The 22,258-nt window shown below is 34.9% G+C and overlaps 1 protein-coding gene across 6 annotated transcripts in view; it reads right to left on the bottom strand.

Annotated features, from left to right (window-relative positions):
* Positions 1-655: 655 nt before the first annotated feature.
* DGKB (diacylglycerol kinase beta) overlaps positions 656-22,258 on the bottom strand; it is a 538,418-nt gene continuing 516,815 nt past the window's right edge. For all 6 annotated transcript variants that reach the window (XM_054564443.1, XM_054564440.1, XM_054564442.1 and 3 more), the window contains one exon: positions 656-783. In XM_054564443.1, coding sequence (XP_054420418.1) covers positions 676-783 — 108 coding nt within the window. In that variant the 3' untranslated portion in view covers positions 656-675. The remainder of the gene's footprint in view (positions 784-22,258) is intronic.

Raw genomic sequence — 22,258 nt, 5'->3', positions numbered from 1 at the left:
ATGTTTTCACTTATTTCTGGAATTAAAAACAAAACTATACAAAATAAAAACCACTCTCTATTTTTCAGCACAAGAAAATTTTATGCTTGGTAATTTAAATTCCACTCAGAAGCATTAAGAAATTAAAGAAAAATTACTTAGATACACCAAGGTATCATATACAACTATTTAATAAAATCTTTTAGTTAAAAGTTTCTCCTCAAAGACTATTGATACACTGACTCTAAAGGGACAAGTATAGCAATCTGCATTTTTGATCATTGTAGCATTACTTATCAGTGCTTATTGATAACTGACATCACACTGGGAATCACATTGCCCATGGTATCCTTTTTTATGTTTATATGTTTTTTTATCACATGTTAGGAAATGGAAAGTGGGGGAGGAATGGATGAGAGACATAAAAAATCTATGGGAATGCATGCAACAAAAATTTGCAATATCACTTCATGTAAACTTCTGCTTTCTTCATGCAAAGATGCCTATAAAAACTGACAAATTTTCTAAGAGATGAATTTTACGTTAACTCAGTAACAAAAACTCTTAGATGAATTTTAGATGAATTCCATGATTTTGTATGAGCAGGAGACTTGAAATGATTTAAAGATTTCCAGCATAAGTGTTCCATGGCCCAATTATGCTAATTAGATCTCTGAGAACAGAAACAATACAAGATTATTCCTTGCTTCGGTTTCTTGTTCTTTGGACGAGGGAGCAGAACAACCCCGTTTTTGGAGGAGGGCCCATCAGCATTGGGGCTTGGTTCTTGTGTGTAATTTTTATCTAAAGAAAAAAAAAAAGAGAAAGAAAGTAATGTCAGATATAACACCAATTCCTGAGAATTTCTGTTAGGTTAATAACATTCCATAAATCACTGTAACAGCACAAGTATAAAAGTGTAGCTTCTAAGTTTCTATTACTTCAAACATATTTTTAAGAGAGATAATGATATGCATTTAAACCATATTCCAATGCTTTTTACTAACAAAACATAAAAATTAATTGAAACCACATTTTAATCATCCTGTTTGTTACCTCTAATCTCAATCGTAGTAATACGCCCAAACTCCTCTTTCGGTTACATGATTATCTCATATAATTTATTTACCATTTTCTATGTATCACTTATTTAAGACAGGAAAGGATGCAACATTATAGTATTCAGAATCCCAGCTTTAACCAAACATCAAGAGGCACTTGGTATCAAGACAAGCCTTATTTATCTTACTAATCAGATTGTTTCTCTCTTTCAACGAGAACTATGAGGCTTAATTTCAAAACAATCATTAGAATTGAAAGTTACAAGTTAACATGCATAAAAGGTCAGGAATGATGAACTACTTTCTAATTTGTTAATTAATTGGTAATAGAATAGAATCAAATATTGAAAAGCCTGCTTAAAACACTTTGAGAGACTGTTCTAAAGCTACTCGTTTTGATTTCTTTGATATAAAACTGCGAATCACCTTAAATGAGAAGCTTAAAGTAGATTATGCCTGCAATTTTCTCTAATTCAAGTCTAAATTAGAGAAGACATTTTGTGAATATATGCTATGCTCAAAGCTAATTGAAAGCAATTATCAAAGTGGCATTTTGTCTGTGACGTTAAGATACATTGTAAGATAATAAATGATTATCATTATGTAATAAAAAGGTCATATCTTGCCTTTGGGCTACTGATGCTAAGAGTTTTTCAAAAGCAATCTAAGACATTTTCTTTAGAGGACTGCAACTAATACAGGAACCATCGCTTATTAAATATCAGTTGTCACCTGCACAGCACCGGCATCAGAGATGAGTATTTCTTTCAAAAAGAAACACCACCTCATTAAAAGCTGCAAAAATATATCTCTTAAAGTGCATACCTGACATTTTCAAGTTAAAATGAATATCCTTCACTTGTCATTCACTAATAGCAATGAAACAAAAAAAAAAAAAAAAAAAAGAATGTCACGTGGACACGATCATTAAAATTGGCACTGGGACTTTTGGGAAATAGAGATTTACTTCACAGTCTAGAAAGATAGAAATATGTCAAAAACCTGAAAAAATGAACAACTTTATTTAATTCTGTTGGAATCAGGTTATTCTGCGAAGATTCAGTGTTCTTCTATTAACTGCAAAAATAAATTGCACCTGTAAAAGGCTACTAGGCTAACCCAGACCCTAACTCTCTGGATATCTAATTTTGTTTTATTTTTATTCTGTGGAATGGGGAATTGATAGCCATATGGTTAAAACACCAGAATGCACCTACATATGTAGATTCGGCGATCTCTATCAGATCTCTTAACAATTCGGCTTTACATTACCCCATACCATATCCTATTTATTGATTTTAAGCTCCTCTGAATCTTAGCTTTATCTAAAAACACATCGTTCATGCATTCATTTCACAAAATTGATGGAGTCCCAACTATGCTTTAGACACTGTTCCTGGAACTTTGAAAAAGAGATAATACATATTCTCTATTCCCAAGATATTATAGTCAAGTAGGAAAGACAAGCACAGGCAATGATAATATAGATGCTGAAATAAGTAGAAAGGCAGTTTGTGTGTGTGTGTGTGTGTGTGTGTGTTGAATATAAACATGAATATTTTTTACACAAAAACATCTTTTTTATATAAGTACCTGGAGAAGAAGTTATCATACATTACTTATATAATAAGCTTAGCTTCAAATAGAACATTAACAGCTAAAGGAAGAAGGTACACATTTCTGATTCACAGTGGCTGGACTGAATCCTTTAGAGGGACTATAGTATTAGGACTCACTGGAAAATAAGATCATTATTATCAATGGAAGAAATATAGCATTGTAGTCATTTATATCAGGTTAGTATCAATGTGTAACAAAGAAAGAGCTAAAATACCACAAATTACTGTCCATAAGATTTTGTTTTCTCTTTGCATTTTTTTAGGTATCTGAATTTTGTTTGATTATGGCTATCTTTATATTGGCACTCCTTTATTTAAAGAAATCACATGTTGTTATGCCTTTGAAAATAGCACAGTATCTCATTCAGTGCTCCTGACACAATGGAACATTTAATCCATGTCACTGACTAACAGGGAGTTCTAGTTTTCAGTTTCCAAGCAGGATAATGGCCAGTCCTATTTTTAAAATTGTCTATGACATGTCCTCCTTGTTGTTGAATCAGTCCTATGGTCAAAATGCACAACTGCTTCTTTAGTCTAACATTATTTCAGTAAAAAATTAAATCTACACCCTTTGTGGGTGTGTGTGTGTGTGTGTGTGTGTGTTGTATATGGAAATAAGAAACAATTGTTTGTGTTTTCCTCTTAGACAGGGGAAATAATATGGAGGAAACAGCATTCATGAAACGCCTACGATGTATCCAGGCTTTCTGCATATACCATTTCATTGTAAAATTGCGTGTCTTTTTATATTTGAGCAGAAGCAAAAACGACCCCATTAAGGATGAGAGCAATTCCAGTCCAGGTGAACTGCTGCTGTTGTAATCACAGGAAGTCCGAGTGTGGGCTTCAGAACGCTGGAAAGACTTAGGTGTAGCTTCAGGTTCAGATTGCCCATATGGGTGAGGGGAAACAGGGTTAAGGGGTCTCAGCAGGCCTGAAATGATTGTATATATTCCTCACTCTTGTATTTTGATTTTTTTTAAGAACCTGCTATCTACTAGAACAACAACGAGTAAGGAAGAGATTCCAGAGAATTCAAAATGCATTGTTTCAGCAGTCTGAAGACACAAACCAATCATCAGGTTGTCTTTGAGTGCTTTCATCTTTTAAGATTTAAGTAATTACTTCTTGGCTGTTCTTCAATACACCAAATATTTATTGAGCACCAGTATGAGCAAGGCATTTTGCAACTTCATTTTGACTATTGCGTTCAGAAGAGACTCTGAGGTTACAAGTGAGAAAGTATTGCAGGCAAACATAAGCAATCATGATGGGGCTCCTTGAAGCTGGAATGGTTTGCATGAAGGTAGAAAAGCACTGGTTAAAAAATGCAAGATAAATATTGCCAGTAATAAATGGTGTCCTCATGTAAAAACTCATCACTTCCACATGTCACTACTCCCTTGGAAAGCAGCACAGGCAGAAGAGAGGCACCTCCATCTCATGACACTTCCTAATTCCATTTTCCTATTTCAACTGAAGGTTTAGCACACTGGAAAATGTAAACATGAAAACATTTGATTTCAGTTTCAGTTGTAAAATTAGTCGGTATGAAATAAAGATGCACACATATAAAGCAGACCATGGATTATAAGCAGTTTTCCTGTTTCTGTTATATTGTCAGGGTTGCAGAGTGCGGTAATTCTACCTTATAATTGTAATATTAAGAATAAGAACACAAATAAAAAAATTTGGCTCTTACTGGGTGCTGACCATTATGCTAAGTGTTGCACACATGACTCAAATATTACTGTTTCATCCATTCCTTTGAGATGCCCTCAACAGAAGCCTACTCCCATAAAGGTATTATTATATGAGAGTGTAGAATTTCATGAAAGAGATAGAAGAGAGGGTTTGTGTCTCATATGAGACAGTGAACAGTGTGTCTATTCCCACTAGACATTTATGTGACCTTCAAAGACCTTCTTCAGGCCCATTAAAATCAGGGAAGAGAGGAAGACCTTCCCTGACTCATGCTCCAGGCAGGTTTGGCCCAACTCATTAGTGTTTTCTCTCAGAGCTCCCTGTTTCCCACCATTGAATATTCCCACCACCTTTTATTATTAAGGGCGGTGTTTTTCTTCCTCAAGTTATCTGAACTCCCTGCTCAACGTCCAGTCCCTGGAGACCACCTCTAGCTACCCAAGGGCTTATCCAGGCATTCTGATAAGATTTAAACAGAGAGGGAACTATGCTCATTACAAGGTGTTGTCAAACCTGCTTCCAAAAGAGTAATTTTCAATTATTTTATTTTTATATTATCTAATTTTGTTTTCTCAACCACCCTGTCAAAACCCTGAATTTACAATACAGGACAAAATCTTACACATGTTCTTACGCATGACACAAGTCAAGTTGGTAAATTAAAAAAAAAAAAAAGGCTTTCATAGCTGCCTCAAACGCCCTGAGCACTCCTTGTTTCCCACCTCTATACTTTCAGGTCCAGCGCCGCCCTGGAAAACATTCCCTCCCTTCAGTCCCTGTCTGTCCCAGCTCAAATCATATATTATTCTGAAATTTCAAAGCCTAGGGATAAAAAGAAGATTCTAAATGCCCTCTGAGAGTAAAAACAGGCCATTTACAGAAAAATAAAAATCAGCATGGCATCAGGCTTCTCAAATACATTAGTGCTAAAAGAACAGGGAGAAACACCTTCAAACCCCAGGGGAAAAGTTAATTTTATCCTAGAACTCTATACTTAGTCAATGTATTGATTAAATGTAAGGGTACAATGAAGATATTTTCAGTCATAAAAGGATCTAGAGAGTTTTTACCTTTTACATGTCCTTTAAAACATTTGAGGGTGTTCTCCAGCAAAACAAATGACTAAGCTAAGAAAGAGATTCAAAAAACACAGGATCGCACTGTCAACACCAAAAACCAACGAGGATGTAGAGCAACACTCTCATACACTGCTGGCAGAAATGCAAAATTACACACACAGCCCCTTTCAAAGACAGTTTGGTCCAACGACGACACATATGCAATGACGCAATGTGATATGCATTGTGCTACAGAGATATTCTCAAGGTGCCATGGGAGCGCAAAGGAATGCCACTTAGATTATGGTGGAAAGGCAGGATGAAATTAAACCTGAGTTTTAGCATCATTACTCTAGGTGCCATACCAGAGGCAGGAGATCAGCTGGAAGGTTAACATAATCCAGAAAAACCACAAAATGAACTTCAGTTATGGGAGTGACAGATTTGAGAGTTCTCAGGGAGGCATAATCTACAGGACATGATGCTAGCTGATTGGCTGTGTGGAATATTGGAAAAGGGCAAAATTCTAGTATGACTTTCATGCTTTATAGCTTTGTTTGTTATATGCGTGTTGATAATCTTTATAGAAAGATGCATTTTTGGCAAGGGTGTCGAGTGGGACAGGCTGAAGGAGATGTTCAGTGTCTTTTAGATATTTAGGTCTGGTGTTAGAAGCGAGAACAAGCCTTGAGACAGACTTATGTGTGACAAGCTTATCATGATATCCACTGAGGAGCGATTCCTGCAGGGCAATGGGGCAAATCTGACTGCGAGAGGTTACGCTGTGTAACTGAGGAACGCTGACATTCAAAGGCAAAGCTAGGGAATGATGTACCATGAAGGAATCTAAGCACAAGAAGTCAGAGAGGTAGGAGAAAAACCAGAAAGACGCATCATCATATAAACATTGCTAATCAATCTTCAGTGTGGCCTATTCCTCTTCTGTTAATGAGGGTGAAAGCATCAAATTGGATGTGTCGAGGCTAGACATACCTCAATCTGTCACCGTGGTTTGCATGTAAGTGATTAAGTTACTGGATTGTTTACACTGTTTCTAAATCTAGAGATCATCATATTTGAGAGTTATATATTGCAGGATGTTTCAGCAGTTGCTCACGTAATTCAGAGGCTGCCAAGCATTTTCTGTAAAGGGCTAACTGGTAAATATTTAGGCCTTGTGAGCTCTAGGGTCTCTGTAATGATTCAGCTTTGCCCCTGTGGTGCAAAAGCATCCATAGAATGTATGCAAATGAATGGGTGTGGCCGAGTTCCAGGAAAACAATATATGGAAACTAAAATTTGAAATCTAGCAATCTTATTTTCATTTTTCCAATGATTTAAAATGTAAAAAAAATTCTTTCACTAAAAAAAAAAACGGGCAGCTTTTTGCAGTTGGCCCAAAGGGCATAGCTTGCTGACCTCTGATGTAACAACAGGCAAATACTGAAATTCATATCTAGAATTATAAGGCATGTGGTAGAAGAAATGATTTTTAATTTAAAATTATAATGTAACGGGTCAATAGTTAAGAAATGGATGAAAGTGCAAGTAATTTCATGTGTATATTTTTGCTCTACTGAATGCCACCATTCAGAATTCATTCTGTGAAAATTCTGATTTAGAATATATGCTGCCTCTCCCAATTTTGATAATGCATCAACTGATCAAATTTGACTCAAATGCATAATCTCTTTACTGCTTTGCACCAGGGTGGTCTTAATAATATTGTAGTTCTTAGAAAGTACTTCGGCAGGTAGCATTTTCCCTTTTAAATATTCTCCCTGTATCTAGCCAATATTTTCTTTGCTTGCTTCATCTCTTTAAGAGTTCATTATCACTGGATTTATTCAGCTACCTTAAAAATGAATGGGATTTTCAGAGCAAAATAAATGCCATAAAATATCTGTGGGGAGAGTTTAATTTAGCAATTATCTGGAACATTAACAGTTACCTAGCTTGATCCTGGAATAAGACTGTCTCCTTCAGATAATGGAAACCATTTTGAATTCACGCATATAGCTGAGCCATATGACAGTGGGACTAAAGAGCATGCTAAATTTTTCAGGTCCATAACTGCCAAAAAGCAAAGCAATGAAACATAACAATTTTCTGAAATTTCTGTGCCAGCTTCTTTATGATTCCAGCCATTATTTTCTAAAATGATAGTAATTTCCGAGTTTAATGTTATACTCTTTGATCTAACATCAAATCCAGAGAAATCATTGAGAAGAATTTACAATAAATCTTTAAAATATGGGTTTGAGAGGTTTACTTGCTGACAAAATTCACAGGAATTTTGAATATGTATGGTGATGAGAAAAAGTGAAACTTTTTCCTAAAATTGATGGGCTATTTGGCAGGGAAAATATTAATACCTTGATTTGCAATCTATTTAAAGATATAAATTTGGTTCTCCCTTCCAAAATATTTTATGGTTGTAAGTTGGTTGCCAGAGGTCAACGTTTAAAAAACCCTTTTTATAATGTCCATGTCTCTACACAGAAACTTAATCCACAACTTTAACCCAGTAATTGTTTTTCTTTTTGGTAGGGCCTGTCTAAAAAAACAAAAATAAAAATAAAGACAAAAAGAGAACAAAACAAAATAACACAAAAAATTCTCATCCTTGACTATAACCAGAGAATATTTGTAATATTTACTACTTGCGATTCTACTTTTCTTAATGAATAACATTTCATATATTTTTTTCCCTATGTGGTCTTTTTAGATATCATAGGCGTTAAAATCATGAATTTGAGATATGAGGCAAAGCTTGATTGCCAGTTTGGTCACTAGCCAATGTGTCTCATAATTTTTGAGACTTAGTCTCCATTTACTAAAGGAAGATAACAATACACCTACCCTTTAGGGCCACTGCAATTACCAGCTGAGACTATGCATGTCATATATGTGCTTAATAAATGTTATTTACTATATTTAGGGTAATTATGTTTGGTTCAGTGGAGAACACATTTTGCTAACCCCTCTCTTATCTGAGACAACAAGGCTTTCAGGATTCCTTGGGTGACACTGGGAGATGGCATATTATAGCCATCTGCCTTCTCTCTGAGGAGGCCAGAAGCACCTGGTAGCATTTCAGCCACATGCCAGGTTCCACTTCTACCCGAAGGAAAGAGTAGGGGAAAAAAATCCATGTGGGATATTTACTAACCCACAGAAAAAGTGGATTTTTTTAAACTAAGAGAGACCAATAAGCACATATTAACATATTATAAAAAGAAACTTCTTTAAGGAGCCAATTGCTAGACTCAGCTATGTCCTTGGATATTTGGAGCATCATAGCCTGATCTTAAAGATATCCTATCATTGTTAAAACTATTTCATGGTAATCCAATAAACATTTTGACATGCTACCCATAAAAAAATTGGCATCACATGGTATGATGATAATTGACTTTCCTAACAATGTGCCCAGGACATTGACCAGGGAGCATGATTTACTTGTGTTATATTGAAGTAGAGAGAAAATAACCTAGACATTAACCAGATTCTCCTCTTCCAAGGAATTGTTCTATCATTTAATCAATTGTTCAAGTCGGAAATCGGGATCATCCTTGGCACCTTCTTCTTACTTCCCATAACCAATCTATCGATTTTATCCCTAAAATATTCTGAATATCTTGATTTCTTTTCTTTTTTTTTTTTGCGTTTCTACTACCACCACTCTAAAGCCTTAACAGATTGCCAGCAAGGAAGATTTAGTCCACTTCAACCATCAAATCAGTGTCTATACATTATATTTATTCATTAAAGTAATCACTCAGTGAGAATAAATTTTTTAAATATATTAAATGGTTAAAGTGGTGGGTTCTTTTAAAAAAATAGCTCCTAACTGATTATTGCCTTCACTTACAATCCATTCCCCACCCAGAATGATCTTTTCACCGTGCAAATCTGATCACATCACTTTCTTGCTTAAAGTCCCTTTAGCACCAGTGTCTCTTGAACTAAAGCTAAACCTTTCTGTGAGCTTCCAGGCCCTGCAGCTCTGATTCCTTTGAATCACCTGCCTTAACCCACATCTCTGTTGTTCTAGTCCGTGCTATCATGTCATCTTTCATAACCTCACGCATACCGCACTCCCTCCCTCACCACGCTGTTCTCTTTGCATAGGACAGTCTTCCCCCCTTAATGCTTAGTTATATACTCCTCATCCTTTAGTTCTCAGGCCTATTTTGAGTTCTTTTGAACATCTTCTTAGACCTCCTTTGAGGTGGTCAAATTCCTTTCTTATACCCTGTCATAGTACAATAGTACCATATAATTACAGTACCACGGTATCACAGTATCATGAACATTATGTTCACAGAACTTATATCATTACTGGAATCTTATATTTGTATGACTCTGGGTAACGTATAACTTCACTGAGATCAGAGATTATGTCTTTTTGTTTTCTTTCCATTATAACACTCTAGGGCAAAATGTCAGCACCTTCATCAATAAGGAATTCAATAAATATTTGTTGAAGAAATGAAATTAATCTAACATTCTTAGCTTGGATGAAGTAGCTGTATTCTTAATTTTTATTTATTGATTTGAAAATCATGTCTAATGATATTTATTTTATTCACCCCATGGAACTGTCATGTGGATAAAACAATGTAGTATGTAACATTTTTTAAAATATTTGTTTCCTCAAATGAAACATGTGCAATTATTTTCTAAACATTCAAGGAAATAAAGATAGTACATTATTTAACTTTATTCACTGTATTTTATTAAGAATTTTTTAATTCCAATTTTAGCTTAAAATTAGTAACTCACCCTGGAAACACCTCTGTGAAAACAATGAACCCTGTCCTCTGTTAGTGGTAAGAAGACATACTCTTTAAAACTTTCAACAATACAGGTTGTTGCTCTTTGAGGAGTAGCATAGGATGCATTAACTATATTTTTTAATTTTAATATATAAAATCTGATGAAATGAAGAAATAGATAAATTATGACTACAAAGCAAATGGGGGAAGAAAGTCAATTTCAGGTCTTATGATTCTATAGTTTGTATTTCCAGAAGAGAGACTCAAAGAGCTCTAGAAGGAAAGAAAGCAAATCCACTATTATTAGTCTGATGGTGCCCACAGACGAGGAGACTGCCCATTCTATAAGAATATATTCTATTTTGAACAAGATAGAAATATTTGTAAAACACTTCTCCTCTTGAAACTAATGACAAAATTTTAAGTGCATACAATTTTACCACTTTTAGAGTGTGTAATGGCCCTAAATCAAATCAATATAAATGCATAAAGTATTACATACTTGCTATATTTTTCATTTCAATTTTTGTCCAAAAGGACAAAATTGGATGTTCTTGGACATTGCATTCAATTTGGGTTAGGGGTTGCTATCAAAGAATATGAAGATGAAAGATTATAATTTAACTGAAATGAAACAAACTTTTCTAAATAAAACTAATGACTACATTAGCTTGGTTTTCGAAATGAATAAAAGAATAATTTAGGTTGATTTTACAGTATTTAAATAAGATGTATTAGAGAGCAGAACTATTAAAAGGCAAGTCTAACTGTAAACATAAGGTATTTGGATTAACTTTTTCAATGTGATATGGTAAGAAAAATTCTTTAAAATATTTTTGTGCAAAATGCAATCAAACCTAATCAGTTTGGCATTAATTAAGCTCTAATAATGTACTTCACTATCGCTCCTAAGTAGTGTGATCCGTTTCCCCATCATCCAGGTCGATTTGTGCACATTATGGTGTCATCATAATTTTAAAACATACTGAGAAAATGACAGAGCTGCAAAATTAAAATAAATGATTAATGGTATTTTTTTCATGTTTTGTACTAATAGGTATTACTGAGCTTTTAAATTAATAGAGCTGTCAAGCTCACGGGTGTTACAGATCCAACAATGAACCAAAATGGAAATTATATATTCCACAGACACCTAAAGATGACACTTCAGAATATTTTAAATTTTAATTAGTAGGTGCAATTGTTTTGTTCCCTGTAACTACTGCAAATTAATTGGAAATTAGTCACAACCAATCCCATTTTTAATAATCTGAAATGAAAAGGATTGGTGCTTTACACCTTAACATTCTTGTTTGGGGGCCAGAAAGCATACATGCAGTAAATTGCATTGTCAATTACAAAAACAACAACTGTTGTGAAATTAGGAAAAATTATGCACAGGTAAACAAAACTAATTAATGCATAAGTAACAGGGGAACGCACAAAATAACGCCCAACTACACACAAGTGCCAGTCTTGGGGGGAAAAAAAAAAGGCTTTAGAAATGCAAATTTATGCACAGCATTTACCAATATAGTCTTAGGTAAAAGGATGCTTTTAGTTTTATTTAACTGTTTTTGGAGTATCACTATCACTCACAACTTAAGAATTATACCCATCAGAATAGCACTCTGCTTATTCAAATGTGTCAAGATGGCAAAAGACTGTTAGTTAATTTTCCTCAAAATATCAAGATTAGACTCATTAAATAACAAATGATGGTATTTCCTTCCTTAAGATTTATCCTCATTCTGTTTTTAAATATTAGGCAAAATGCAATTTCTATGCACATCCGCATGTTGGGGACCGCTTTGAGTGGTATTAAGAATTGTAGCCCCGCATGAGTCAGACCTTGAAAAAGCATCTATAAGTCTCAACCAGAAAACTGGGAATGCTGGGAGGCAGACATGATCAGATGCTAACACTTAGGGTTCCCATGGGAAACCTGCCTAAAGAATGCAGTGTATCCACTGAAGCTTGCTCTGCTTTGTACCGCCCTGATAAGGAAAAAACAGATGTTTAAGCTCCAAACAGAAGGAGAGAATTCCTGAATTCAGGAGCCATACTTTAACAACCATCTGACATCACCAGGTCTAACAGACCCTGACCTGAGGGCAAATCTCTGTGTTCCTTCAATTGTTATGCGTGATCTCTACCTGTTTTCTGTAAATACAGCCTTCAGGCATTGATTGATAAGCTTTGCTTGCGTGCTGTATACCCCTGCACATATCTCTTCTCAATAACAGCCACTTCAGAGAAGGGCTCAGAGAAGGGCTCCTCTAGAGAGAATCGCCTTCGCCCTTTGCTTGACAGCACTTGGTGTCTGGAGCTACTTGTTATTTCATCCGCAACGAATTGGAGGACTCCGCGGGATGGGGTCCGCCACACCCGGAAAATACTCATTATCTACCCCTACCTGTTAAGCATTTTCCAACTGATAATTTTTTGGTTACTCTGGGTCTTTCATCACTAAAAATACTAATATTCCTTTATCATATTTGTGTTCTCTTCTAAGTAAGCCATTAGAGCAGCTTAAGATTCCTTTAAATGGTACAAAGTCAGTGAGTGTCAAGTTACCAATGATGTGTAACTTTTAATGAGAAAATAATATTCCTATCAAATTTTCAAAACGAGACTATCAGGAAATAAGTCTGGTGCATTCAATATTATTTCATACTATTTAAAGTTAATCGATTTAATGAAAGGGTCTTGGGAGATTCAAGAGTTAGGTAAACCTGCAGATAACTTCCACAGCACTACTACGTCCTTTGCATAGTAATTTTCTTAAGCAGCCTTTTCCCTTCCTCCTTATGAAAATCCCATACAACACTGCTTTCAAGGAGTGAAAAATATTTTAAACCTCAGACTTTATTAAATTGCTGCAAAAGTGCTAGAAAAGTTGACAATTTCATAAAAAGCTGATATACAAAAGTTTTAATAAAATGGTTGAGATTCTATAGTAAAACAGTTGTAAGGCTGTATAATTTCTAATCTGTTTTCAGTTCCCCAGTCTGTAGTGAATTTAGGTAGAAGATACAGGGTTGCCTACCTACCATAAAGATAAGCAAATTTCATCTATTTTCCTACTTCTCAAATTCATCCCATTCTATCCATAAATTGTCCTATGTACTATTTATATTTAGGTTTTGGGAGCTTATTGCCAAGAAATGTAGTTCTGTTCACAATTTTCCTTTAAAGTTGTATAGTATCTTTAGTAATCTAGAGAGATATAAGCACATAAACTAGGGAAAAAAAGCAATCCATCTAATGCCATTGTAGTTTCTAATAAATTATGTGAAGTGTTCAATTCAACAGTATTCCCAAGTAGAAAGGATTTTCATGGTATTTAACTTTCTAAGTGGGTTGAAAGTGGCATCAAAACAATCTCATCTCAACTTCTTTTGCTTCTCAAAGATGTGTCCTATGCTGGGTTTGTGGTGGTGCAATCTGCTAATTGAAGTGCCAAGGAGTTTCTCACTGGCCTGGCTGCTGGTTTTACACCTGTGCTCCTTTACACAAGACTATGCCTTACAGAAAACTTCAGAGTCGTTGTATTTCCTCCTCTGATCTTTTTATCCATAGGAAAACAAGCTTGATGAAGTAATGGCATGTTTGGGAGTAGAACAACAAGTTAGGGACAGTTCCATTCTCATAATTCTTTGCCTTATGACCTTGGACATTCATCTAAAGTCACCTCCACAGTCTAAAAGTCTCCTATGTAATCACATAACTTATTTGTAAAGTCTTAAAATATGTTTGCTTATAGACAAAATGACCCCAAAACCAGACTCATGTAGTCATCCATATCATTACTGGTTTAGAGAAATACCTAAAACTGAACTTTACCCTTATGGGTGAGTAGGAAAGCTATGCCTGTTTGGTTAATTATTTTCATTCAAAAAAACAAAAAGATAAATGCTGTCTCAGCTGCTTACATGGACGACACAGAATGGAAAAATAAATTAATGAAGTTATCTCAAAATGGATAAGACTTAAGATTCAAGTTTTAGGACATTTCTTAGACTTTTTTAGTCTTTTTGTAAGAGATATGAAAATGGGGGATATGCCGTAAAGTCTCAAAGTTGGCAGATAAGCAATTCTGGCTAATAATAATATGCCAACTCAATGGGGACAATTCAGACAGAACTGAAAACAATTATATCCAATATAATCTAAGGAGAGTAGTGACGTTTTCAGTTCTAGTTAAACTGAAGTAAGCCCACTCCACCTCATCTTTCCCACTGAGGGCAACTACAAACCCTGCACATGGAGCAGCTATTGCAGGATGCTGAAGAGCAAGTGCCAGCAGGCAGGTCAGGGAAGGAAACCAGAGCATGAAGTGCCACTGAATCAGTGGTGAGTTCCCTGTTTTGTCCCCTCTTATATTTCCTAGCCTGCACTTAAAGGCAGCCCCAAAACTTGGAACTACACACCAAGTATACATAGAGAGCTCTAAAAAAACCCCATCTTTTTGTTTAAAGGGGCAGAAAACTATGGCCCCATGGGTCAGAGAGATTGGGAGAAAGATCTTGTCTTATTTATGCCCCCAATTTCTCCTTTCCTAGTCTCCTGGAAATTCAACAGCAATGGCAGGTTCCTACAGCTACAGTGAAGGAAAGCCCATCTCTCTGACCAGTGAAATAATGGTCCCAAAAGCATGGGTAAATACCTGATATTTTTACCCTCTTTATCCTTTCACTAGGCAGCCCTGGAGGCAGATGGTATATCAGGACTTACTTGGTAGAGCAGGGAAATTAAAGCCTTACATTTCTAGCCAGAAGAACAATACAAGAGCCCTGGGAGGCAAAACAAAAACAAAACAAAACAAAAAAAACAAACAAAAGAAACCTTCAAGGAGATCCTAAAGTGGAGGAGGCACAAGAAAGCTATTATGAAAGTTGTATATAATCTCCTTAGTATACCTGTAAGTCTGGCATGCATAGGTTTGACTGAGAAGCATACTGACAAATAAGAGAACTGAATCAAGGGGTAGCTCACCAGTCAGGTTCCAGACAGGCCAATGGATCTTACGTATGTAGGATAAATATGAATATATTGCAAAGGCTTTGAAAACATAACTGATATCAGAACCACAACTCATATGAAGCAAAGCAGAATTTGTAATCTAAACCTAACTGGGTCAATTACCTGCTAGACAACAAGTCAACATTCCCCACAAGAATTAAACAACACCCAGAGTTAACATGGTATTTAATATATTCAGGATGCAGTCCAAATTTCTCAACATACACTGATCCAGGAAAATCTCAAAACTCCTAAGGTGAAAAATAGCCAATGATGTAACTTTGGAGATGCAACTGTTGAAATGATCAGAAAAGGACTTTACAGTAGCTCCTATAACCATGTCCCAAGAAGTAATGGCAGAGGCTCTTGAATTGAAAGGAGAGATAGACATGATAGGCTGAGAAATAGAAGATATTAAAAAAAGAAAATGGAACGAACTGAAAATTTTAAACTGAAAAATAAAATGACTAAGGTAAAAATGTATGACCGGATGGGCTCAAGAACAGAATGGAGATGAGAGAGAAAATTCAGTGGACTTGAATATGGATGAAGATACTATCGAATATCTTCAATACAATGGAAAAAACAAAGAGGAAAAAAAATGGACAGAGACTCAGAGATCCATGAAATACTACACAAAGCATCGAAAACATCATCAGAATTTTAGAAGGAAAGGAGACTGTGTGCTTAAATAAATAGTTGAAGAAATGATGTCTGAAAACTTTACAATTTGGCAAGACACAGGCCAAGATATTCACGAAGATCATAGGAACTAAAACAGAATAAGCTCAAAGAAATCCATGCCCAGACTCATCAAAATCAAATGACTGAAAACTAAAGACCAAGGAAAAAAATCGAAAGCAGCCTGAAAAAAGAAGATGCATTACATATTGTGGAGAAATGATTCAAATGACTATGGATTTCTCATCACAAACTATATTATGTAAAAGACACTATGTGAGGTATGAAGGGACTTTAAGGAAGAATCTTAAAATGCTTACAATTAAGTCAGAAGAGCTGGATGCATACACACATAGCCAAAATGCAGGGCCATGCATTGGGATGTCATTAAAAAAAATATGAACGGTCAGGAGTACAAAGGATCAGGCAAATATTTCAGAATGATGAGCAGTTAAAACGGCTTCATGAGGAAATTGTTGCTAAGTTTGGCATTGAAGGAAGGGATTTTATTTTATTTTTAGTATATATGTATTTATAATCCCATTGTCTTCCAGAAAGATTTTGGAGGAACTTACAAAAATACATATATCCCAATAGAATATGATAATTAATTCAGGCAATCTGAGTAAAAGAAAAACAGTAAATATAACGAAATAAACTATAGGTAAGGTTAGATGAAAAAATACAAACCATCTATCCTAGACAATTGCTGGAAAAAAACTACAGATTTGCTGGTGGCTGGCTTTGAGGCCAGAAGAGTAAGTCTATTTCTCAATTGCCAAATAGGGAATGGGATATTTAGGCACAAAATTAAGCAGTATGAATAGAAAGCCTCTGAAAAGTGGTCTGTATGTACTATGGCAGGTTGAGGCCAGCCTAGAGAGATTATTTCATGCCATGACAAGGGTTCTGAGCTTTATTTGTGTGAAATGAGGATGTATTGAATTTTGACAACAGAGAGTAAGATAATCATAGTTATGTTATTCAGTAGTAATTCTGGTAGTAATGTGATGGATAGCTTTGACCATATTGGGAAGCAAAAAAAAAAATATTAAGAAATATTTTTCTTAAGTATTAAGAAAAATATATGTTTTTGGTCACTCACATTTCTGTTTTGGAGAAGTGTCTATTCAGATCTTCTGATCAACACTAATCATCAGAGGAATACAGATCAAAACCACAATGAGATACCACCTCCCACCTGTCAGAATGACTATCATCAATAAATCAACAAACAACAAGTGTTGGAGAGGATGTGGAGAAAAGGAAACTCTTCTGCATTGTTGGCAGGAATGCAGGCTGGTGCAGCCATTATGAAAAATTGTGTGGAGGTTCCTCAAAAAATTTAAAAGGCAATTTCCTTATGATCCAGCCATTCCACTTGTGGGAATATATCTGAAAAAATCCAAAATACTAATCTGAAGGAATATATGCCCTCCTATGTTCATTACAGTATTATTTACATTAGGCAAACTATGAAAGCAGCCCAAGTACCTATCAATGGATTAATGGATTAAAAAGTGCTGTTGTACATATACACAATAGAGTACCACTTGGCCACTAAAAAGTATGAAATCTTACATTTAATGGCAGTATGGATGGACCCAGAGAGCTAAGTAAATAAATCAGACAAAGAAAGTCAAATACCATATGATCTAATTTATACGTGAAATTAATAAAACAACACAAACACAAAAACAAATAAACATATATACAGAGAACAGACTGACAGTTCACAGAGGGGAGGCAATGTTGGGAGGCTAGGTGAAAAAGGTAAAGGATTAAGCAGTACAAATTGGTAGTTGCAGAATAGTCACAGAGATGTAAATTACAGCACAGAGAACATAGTTATGATATAATTATTATGTATGGAGCTAGGTGGGTACTGAAAAATTGGGGGGATCACTCTGTGAAATATATGCTTGCCTAACCATTATGCTGTACATCTTAAACAAATACAGAATAATATTTAATGTAAACTGTAATTGAAAAGAAAAACCAAAAACTAGTTGCTCACCTGATAACACCTTGCTATAGGAATCAACCAACCTACCTTTTCCTTTTTGACATGTCTATATCCTGAATAAAACATCTTATATCTCCAAAAAAAGAGAAATATATAAATAAGCTTAAAAATTGAATTATAAATAAGAGTTGTAACTGATGATTAATATTAGAGATACACTAACGCCCTGAGGAGTAACTGAGTGAGGCAGCAAGAGCATCATAATTAAGAGAAAAGGCATTAGAGCCTGCAGCCTCTTACTGAGTGGCCTCGGGCAAGTTGCTAGGCTTACCTACCTTCAGTTTTTATTTATTTATTTTTGGGAATTTATGATATGGGGATTATAATAACTTTACTGACCTCTTAGGGTTGGTGGTAAGGATTAATAAATGATGAATATGAATATACAGAACAGAATCTGGTCCGTGGTAAACACTCAATAAACGTGAGGCATTGTCGCCATGGTTTCCTTTAAGCATCTCCAGGACATACAGATGTCTTGAAAATTCAATCAGCCTTTATTTGGTTAATACTAAATTTCTGGGACTGGTAATATATAAATATATATATTTTTTCATTTTCTGTCTTAACGGCCTGAGATGAATTTGTACTTAGCAAATGATCGAAGATTAACGCTTTGAATATATAGTTACTTTACATACAATAATAAAAAAATACATAAATAAAAATTTAATAGGCCCCAGAATACTATTCTTCTTTTAAAGGGTTTGCACTTTAAAGTTGTGCTGGAAATATTCTCTTTGCAAAAACTAGTGTCAAAATGAAGTTAAACTCTAGATAACAGCAGTGTCTATGGCAATGAGAAAAGTATTCAGTCTTCATAGAAGAGGGAGCAAGCAAAGGCTGGACAAGTAGCCAGGGTCTGGGTCCAGAAGATGCTAGATTCAAGGAAGAAGCCTGGAATTCAAGTCAGAAAATAGCATCTTATAAAATGTCACATATGGTGCAAATGGGAACAGCAGGAAGCAGGTGCTTTAATAGCATTGAAATGGTCAAGTATCTGCCCTTGAAATATAAGGCAGCAAGACAACCAAGGTTGTCTTGATTGTCTTGCAAGAATTGGTTCAGTACCAGGTAGTTAACACAGGGAACCAAGAGTGGGCAGATGCATTTAGGGCCCTGGGAAGTATTATACCAAAAAATGTATAAAAAAGGCAAGACACATAAATATTTTCCAGAAGTTGCCTTGACTTCAGCTATAACTTTGGTGAGTCTTCACAGTTTACTTGTAGTTGTTTAACCATTAGCTTATGATCTGCTCATGACTTTCTTCCCATTCTCTACCACATAAAATTTTCAGGAATTCTGTCTCACTTGGAGTGATATTGCATTGCAACATCTTTGTTATTACTTTTCATAAGAGTATCACAAGTAATACCTAATAAATGCCTATTAACATTTCAAAGTATCAATAGAATGCCGCCTATATAATGAATAAAATTAATACATACAGAGTGGGGCAAAGTAGCTTTACAGTTGTTTGTATGAAAAATAATATAATAATTTTAATAAATAACACAATAAATTTTTTTATTAATCATGTTTATTCTATTACAGTTGTCACAATTTTTACCCCTTTACCCGCCTCCCATCCACCCATCCCACCCCCACCCCCCACTCCCACAGTCAATTCCCACTCTGTTGTCCATGGCCATGGGTCATTCATACATGTTCTTTGTCTAATCTCTCCCCCTTCTTTCCACCATTGTCCTCTTTCCCCATCCCCTCTGGTCACTTTCAGTCTGCTCCATGTTTCCATGCCTGTGGTTTATTTTGTTCATTAGTTTATTTTGTTGAATAGAGTTCACTTATACATGAGATCAAATGGTATTTGTCTTTCATTAACTGGCTTATTTCACTTAGCTTAATATTCTCCAGTTCCATCCATGTTGTCGCAAAGGGTAGGAGTTCCATCTCTCTCTCTTTCTTTCTTAAATGCAGATTGATTTTATTTATTTTTTTAAATGTGAAAGTTAATTATAAAATATTAAAAAAATTAAAACCATCATAAAGTCTCAGTAATTAAACCAACATGACACCAGCACAGAAATGATCAAGCAGATCAATGAAATATAATGAGCATTCTAGAGACAAACGTATATATCTGTCTAACAATATAATATATGATTAAGTTGATATTTCAAATCAATGGGTAAAATAAGTCTTATTCAACAAATAAGGTGCATGGACCACTATTACTTGAAATAAAACAAATATAGAGCCCTATTTCACACATTATACAAGAAATATTCAGGTGAGTTAAAAATCAATATGTGAATCTAAGGAGTTTTAGAAGAAAATAGAACTAATATATTTCATGACCTGAAGTAAAATATTCAAACCCAGAAGCTATAAAGTAAATATTGACAATATGACTATATTAAACATTTAACTATATAGTAATATACATATTAAAAAAGTTAAAGGACAAGGAGTAGAATAGAAAAGTATTCACAACACATCTAAAACATGGTAAATAGGTTTTTTTTTTTTTTTGAAAAAAGTTCTACAAACCTTTAAGCAATAAATAGATAAAGAATACCAAAAAGTCATTTAAAGCTTTTTTTTTTAAAAAAGAAATAGGCAAGAAATATACTAAAACAGGTTTACTTTCAACAAATAGTAAAGGAACACTTAAAATAACATCATTGTTGCAATCAGATTAATTAGTATTAAAAATTTGGTAATATCAAGTATGGACAACTGTGAAAGGAACTGGGAATTCATAGAAACTTTTTCTTCATCTTAAAGCAGTCCCTTTAGCATATTTTGCAGAGCTGGTTTGGTGGAGGTATTATTCTTTTAGCCTTCTTTTGTCTGGGAAACTCCTTATTTCCCCTTCCATTTTTAATTGAGAGCCTTGCTGGGTAGAGCAGTCTTGGTTGCAGGCCTTTGCTTTTCATTACTTGGGATATTTCTTGCCATTTCCTTCTGGCTTGCAGTGTTTCTGTTGAGAAGTCAGCCATTAGCCACATCAGGGCTCCCCTGTATGTTACTACCTCTTTCTCCTTTGCTGCCTTTAGGATTCTCTATTTGTCTTTGATACTTGCCATTTTAATGATGATGTATCTTGGAATGGGCCTCATTCAATTCCTTTTGAGGGGGACATTTTGTATTTATTGGACTTGTGTGACTTTTTCTCTCCTCCAATTAGGGAAGTTTTCCATCATGACTTTTTCAAAGAGGTTCTCTATCCCTTCCTCATCCTCTTCTCCTGGTATCTCTATTGTACGGATATTATTATGTTTCAGGTTGTCCTGCATTTCCTGAAATGCCTCTTCATTCTTTTTGAGTCTTTTTTCATTTTCTTGCTCTTTCTGGGAGTTTTTTTCTACCTTGTCCTCCAGCTCTCTGATTTGGTCCTCAGCTTCATCTAGCCTGTGTTTGTTTTATTCCTTCTACTGTGTTCTTCAATTCAGAAATTGTATTCTTCATTTCCTCTTATTGATAGTTTCTATGTCCTTTTTCATGCTGATATAGTTTGCAGTAAGTTCCTTGTTGTTTCCCTGTAGTTTTTTTGTAATTCTCTCTGAGCTCACTGAGCTCATTGAGCTTCCTTTGAACTGTTGTTTGGAACTCAGTATCTGATAGTTTACTTGTCTCTATTTCATTTAGTTCTCTTTCTGGGGATTCCTCATTTCCCTTTGAGTGGGGCATATTTCTTTGTCTTCCCATTATTTGTGAGACTCCTCTTTTGCTTCTGTTTCCTAAGTTGATCTGTCTTGATTTCCCGACTTTGTGTTGTGAACCACTATGGTTGGAGACCACTGTTTTCACTTTCTGGATCTGCCCTAATAAATTCTGATATTCATGTGCTCACAACTGTAAACCTACTTTTGCCATATTCTGCAATTGATAATGCAGAAGGATGTGGTCCAAAGAAGTTTAATCACATCAGGAAACAAAGATCAACATTTTTAAGGTTGTGGAAGTATTTTTTCTCTAATTCATTCAAATTCTATGCTTTGAATAAATGAATAAATGAATAAAGATAACTCAAAAGAACTTTCACATGCATTTATATATTAAAAAAATGAATGAATTGCTAGCCAACCTATATTATTCTATTTAGTAAAAGAAGATTTAGTAGAAAGCATTTCTTAAAATTGTTATATTTCCTCAGAAAACATTTAAGAAACCCATAAATTCAAAGTACATTGGTAGTGGTAGCCTAATGATGTGTGAGGCATAGTGTGCTCTGGGGTTATAGAGACAATCAAAATAATGGTGCCTAACCTCAATGAGTTTATGACTATTGAAAGCTAGACAGATAAGTTGGTAAGTTCTTCTTTTAAAATTTATTTTTATTATAGTTGACATA

This window comes from Pteronotus mesoamericanus, unplaced genomic scaffold (genome assembly GCF_021234165.1).
Source record: "Pteronotus mesoamericanus isolate MK-2021 breed Mesoamerican mustached bat unplaced genomic scaffold, CSHL_Meso_final scaffold_85, whole genome shotgun sequence".
In the NCBI taxonomy this organism is placed as follows: domain Eukaryota; kingdom Metazoa; phylum Chordata; class Mammalia; order Chiroptera; family Mormoopidae; genus Pteronotus; species Pteronotus mesoamericanus.
This window is presented reverse-complemented; position numbering and strand designations above follow the sequence as displayed.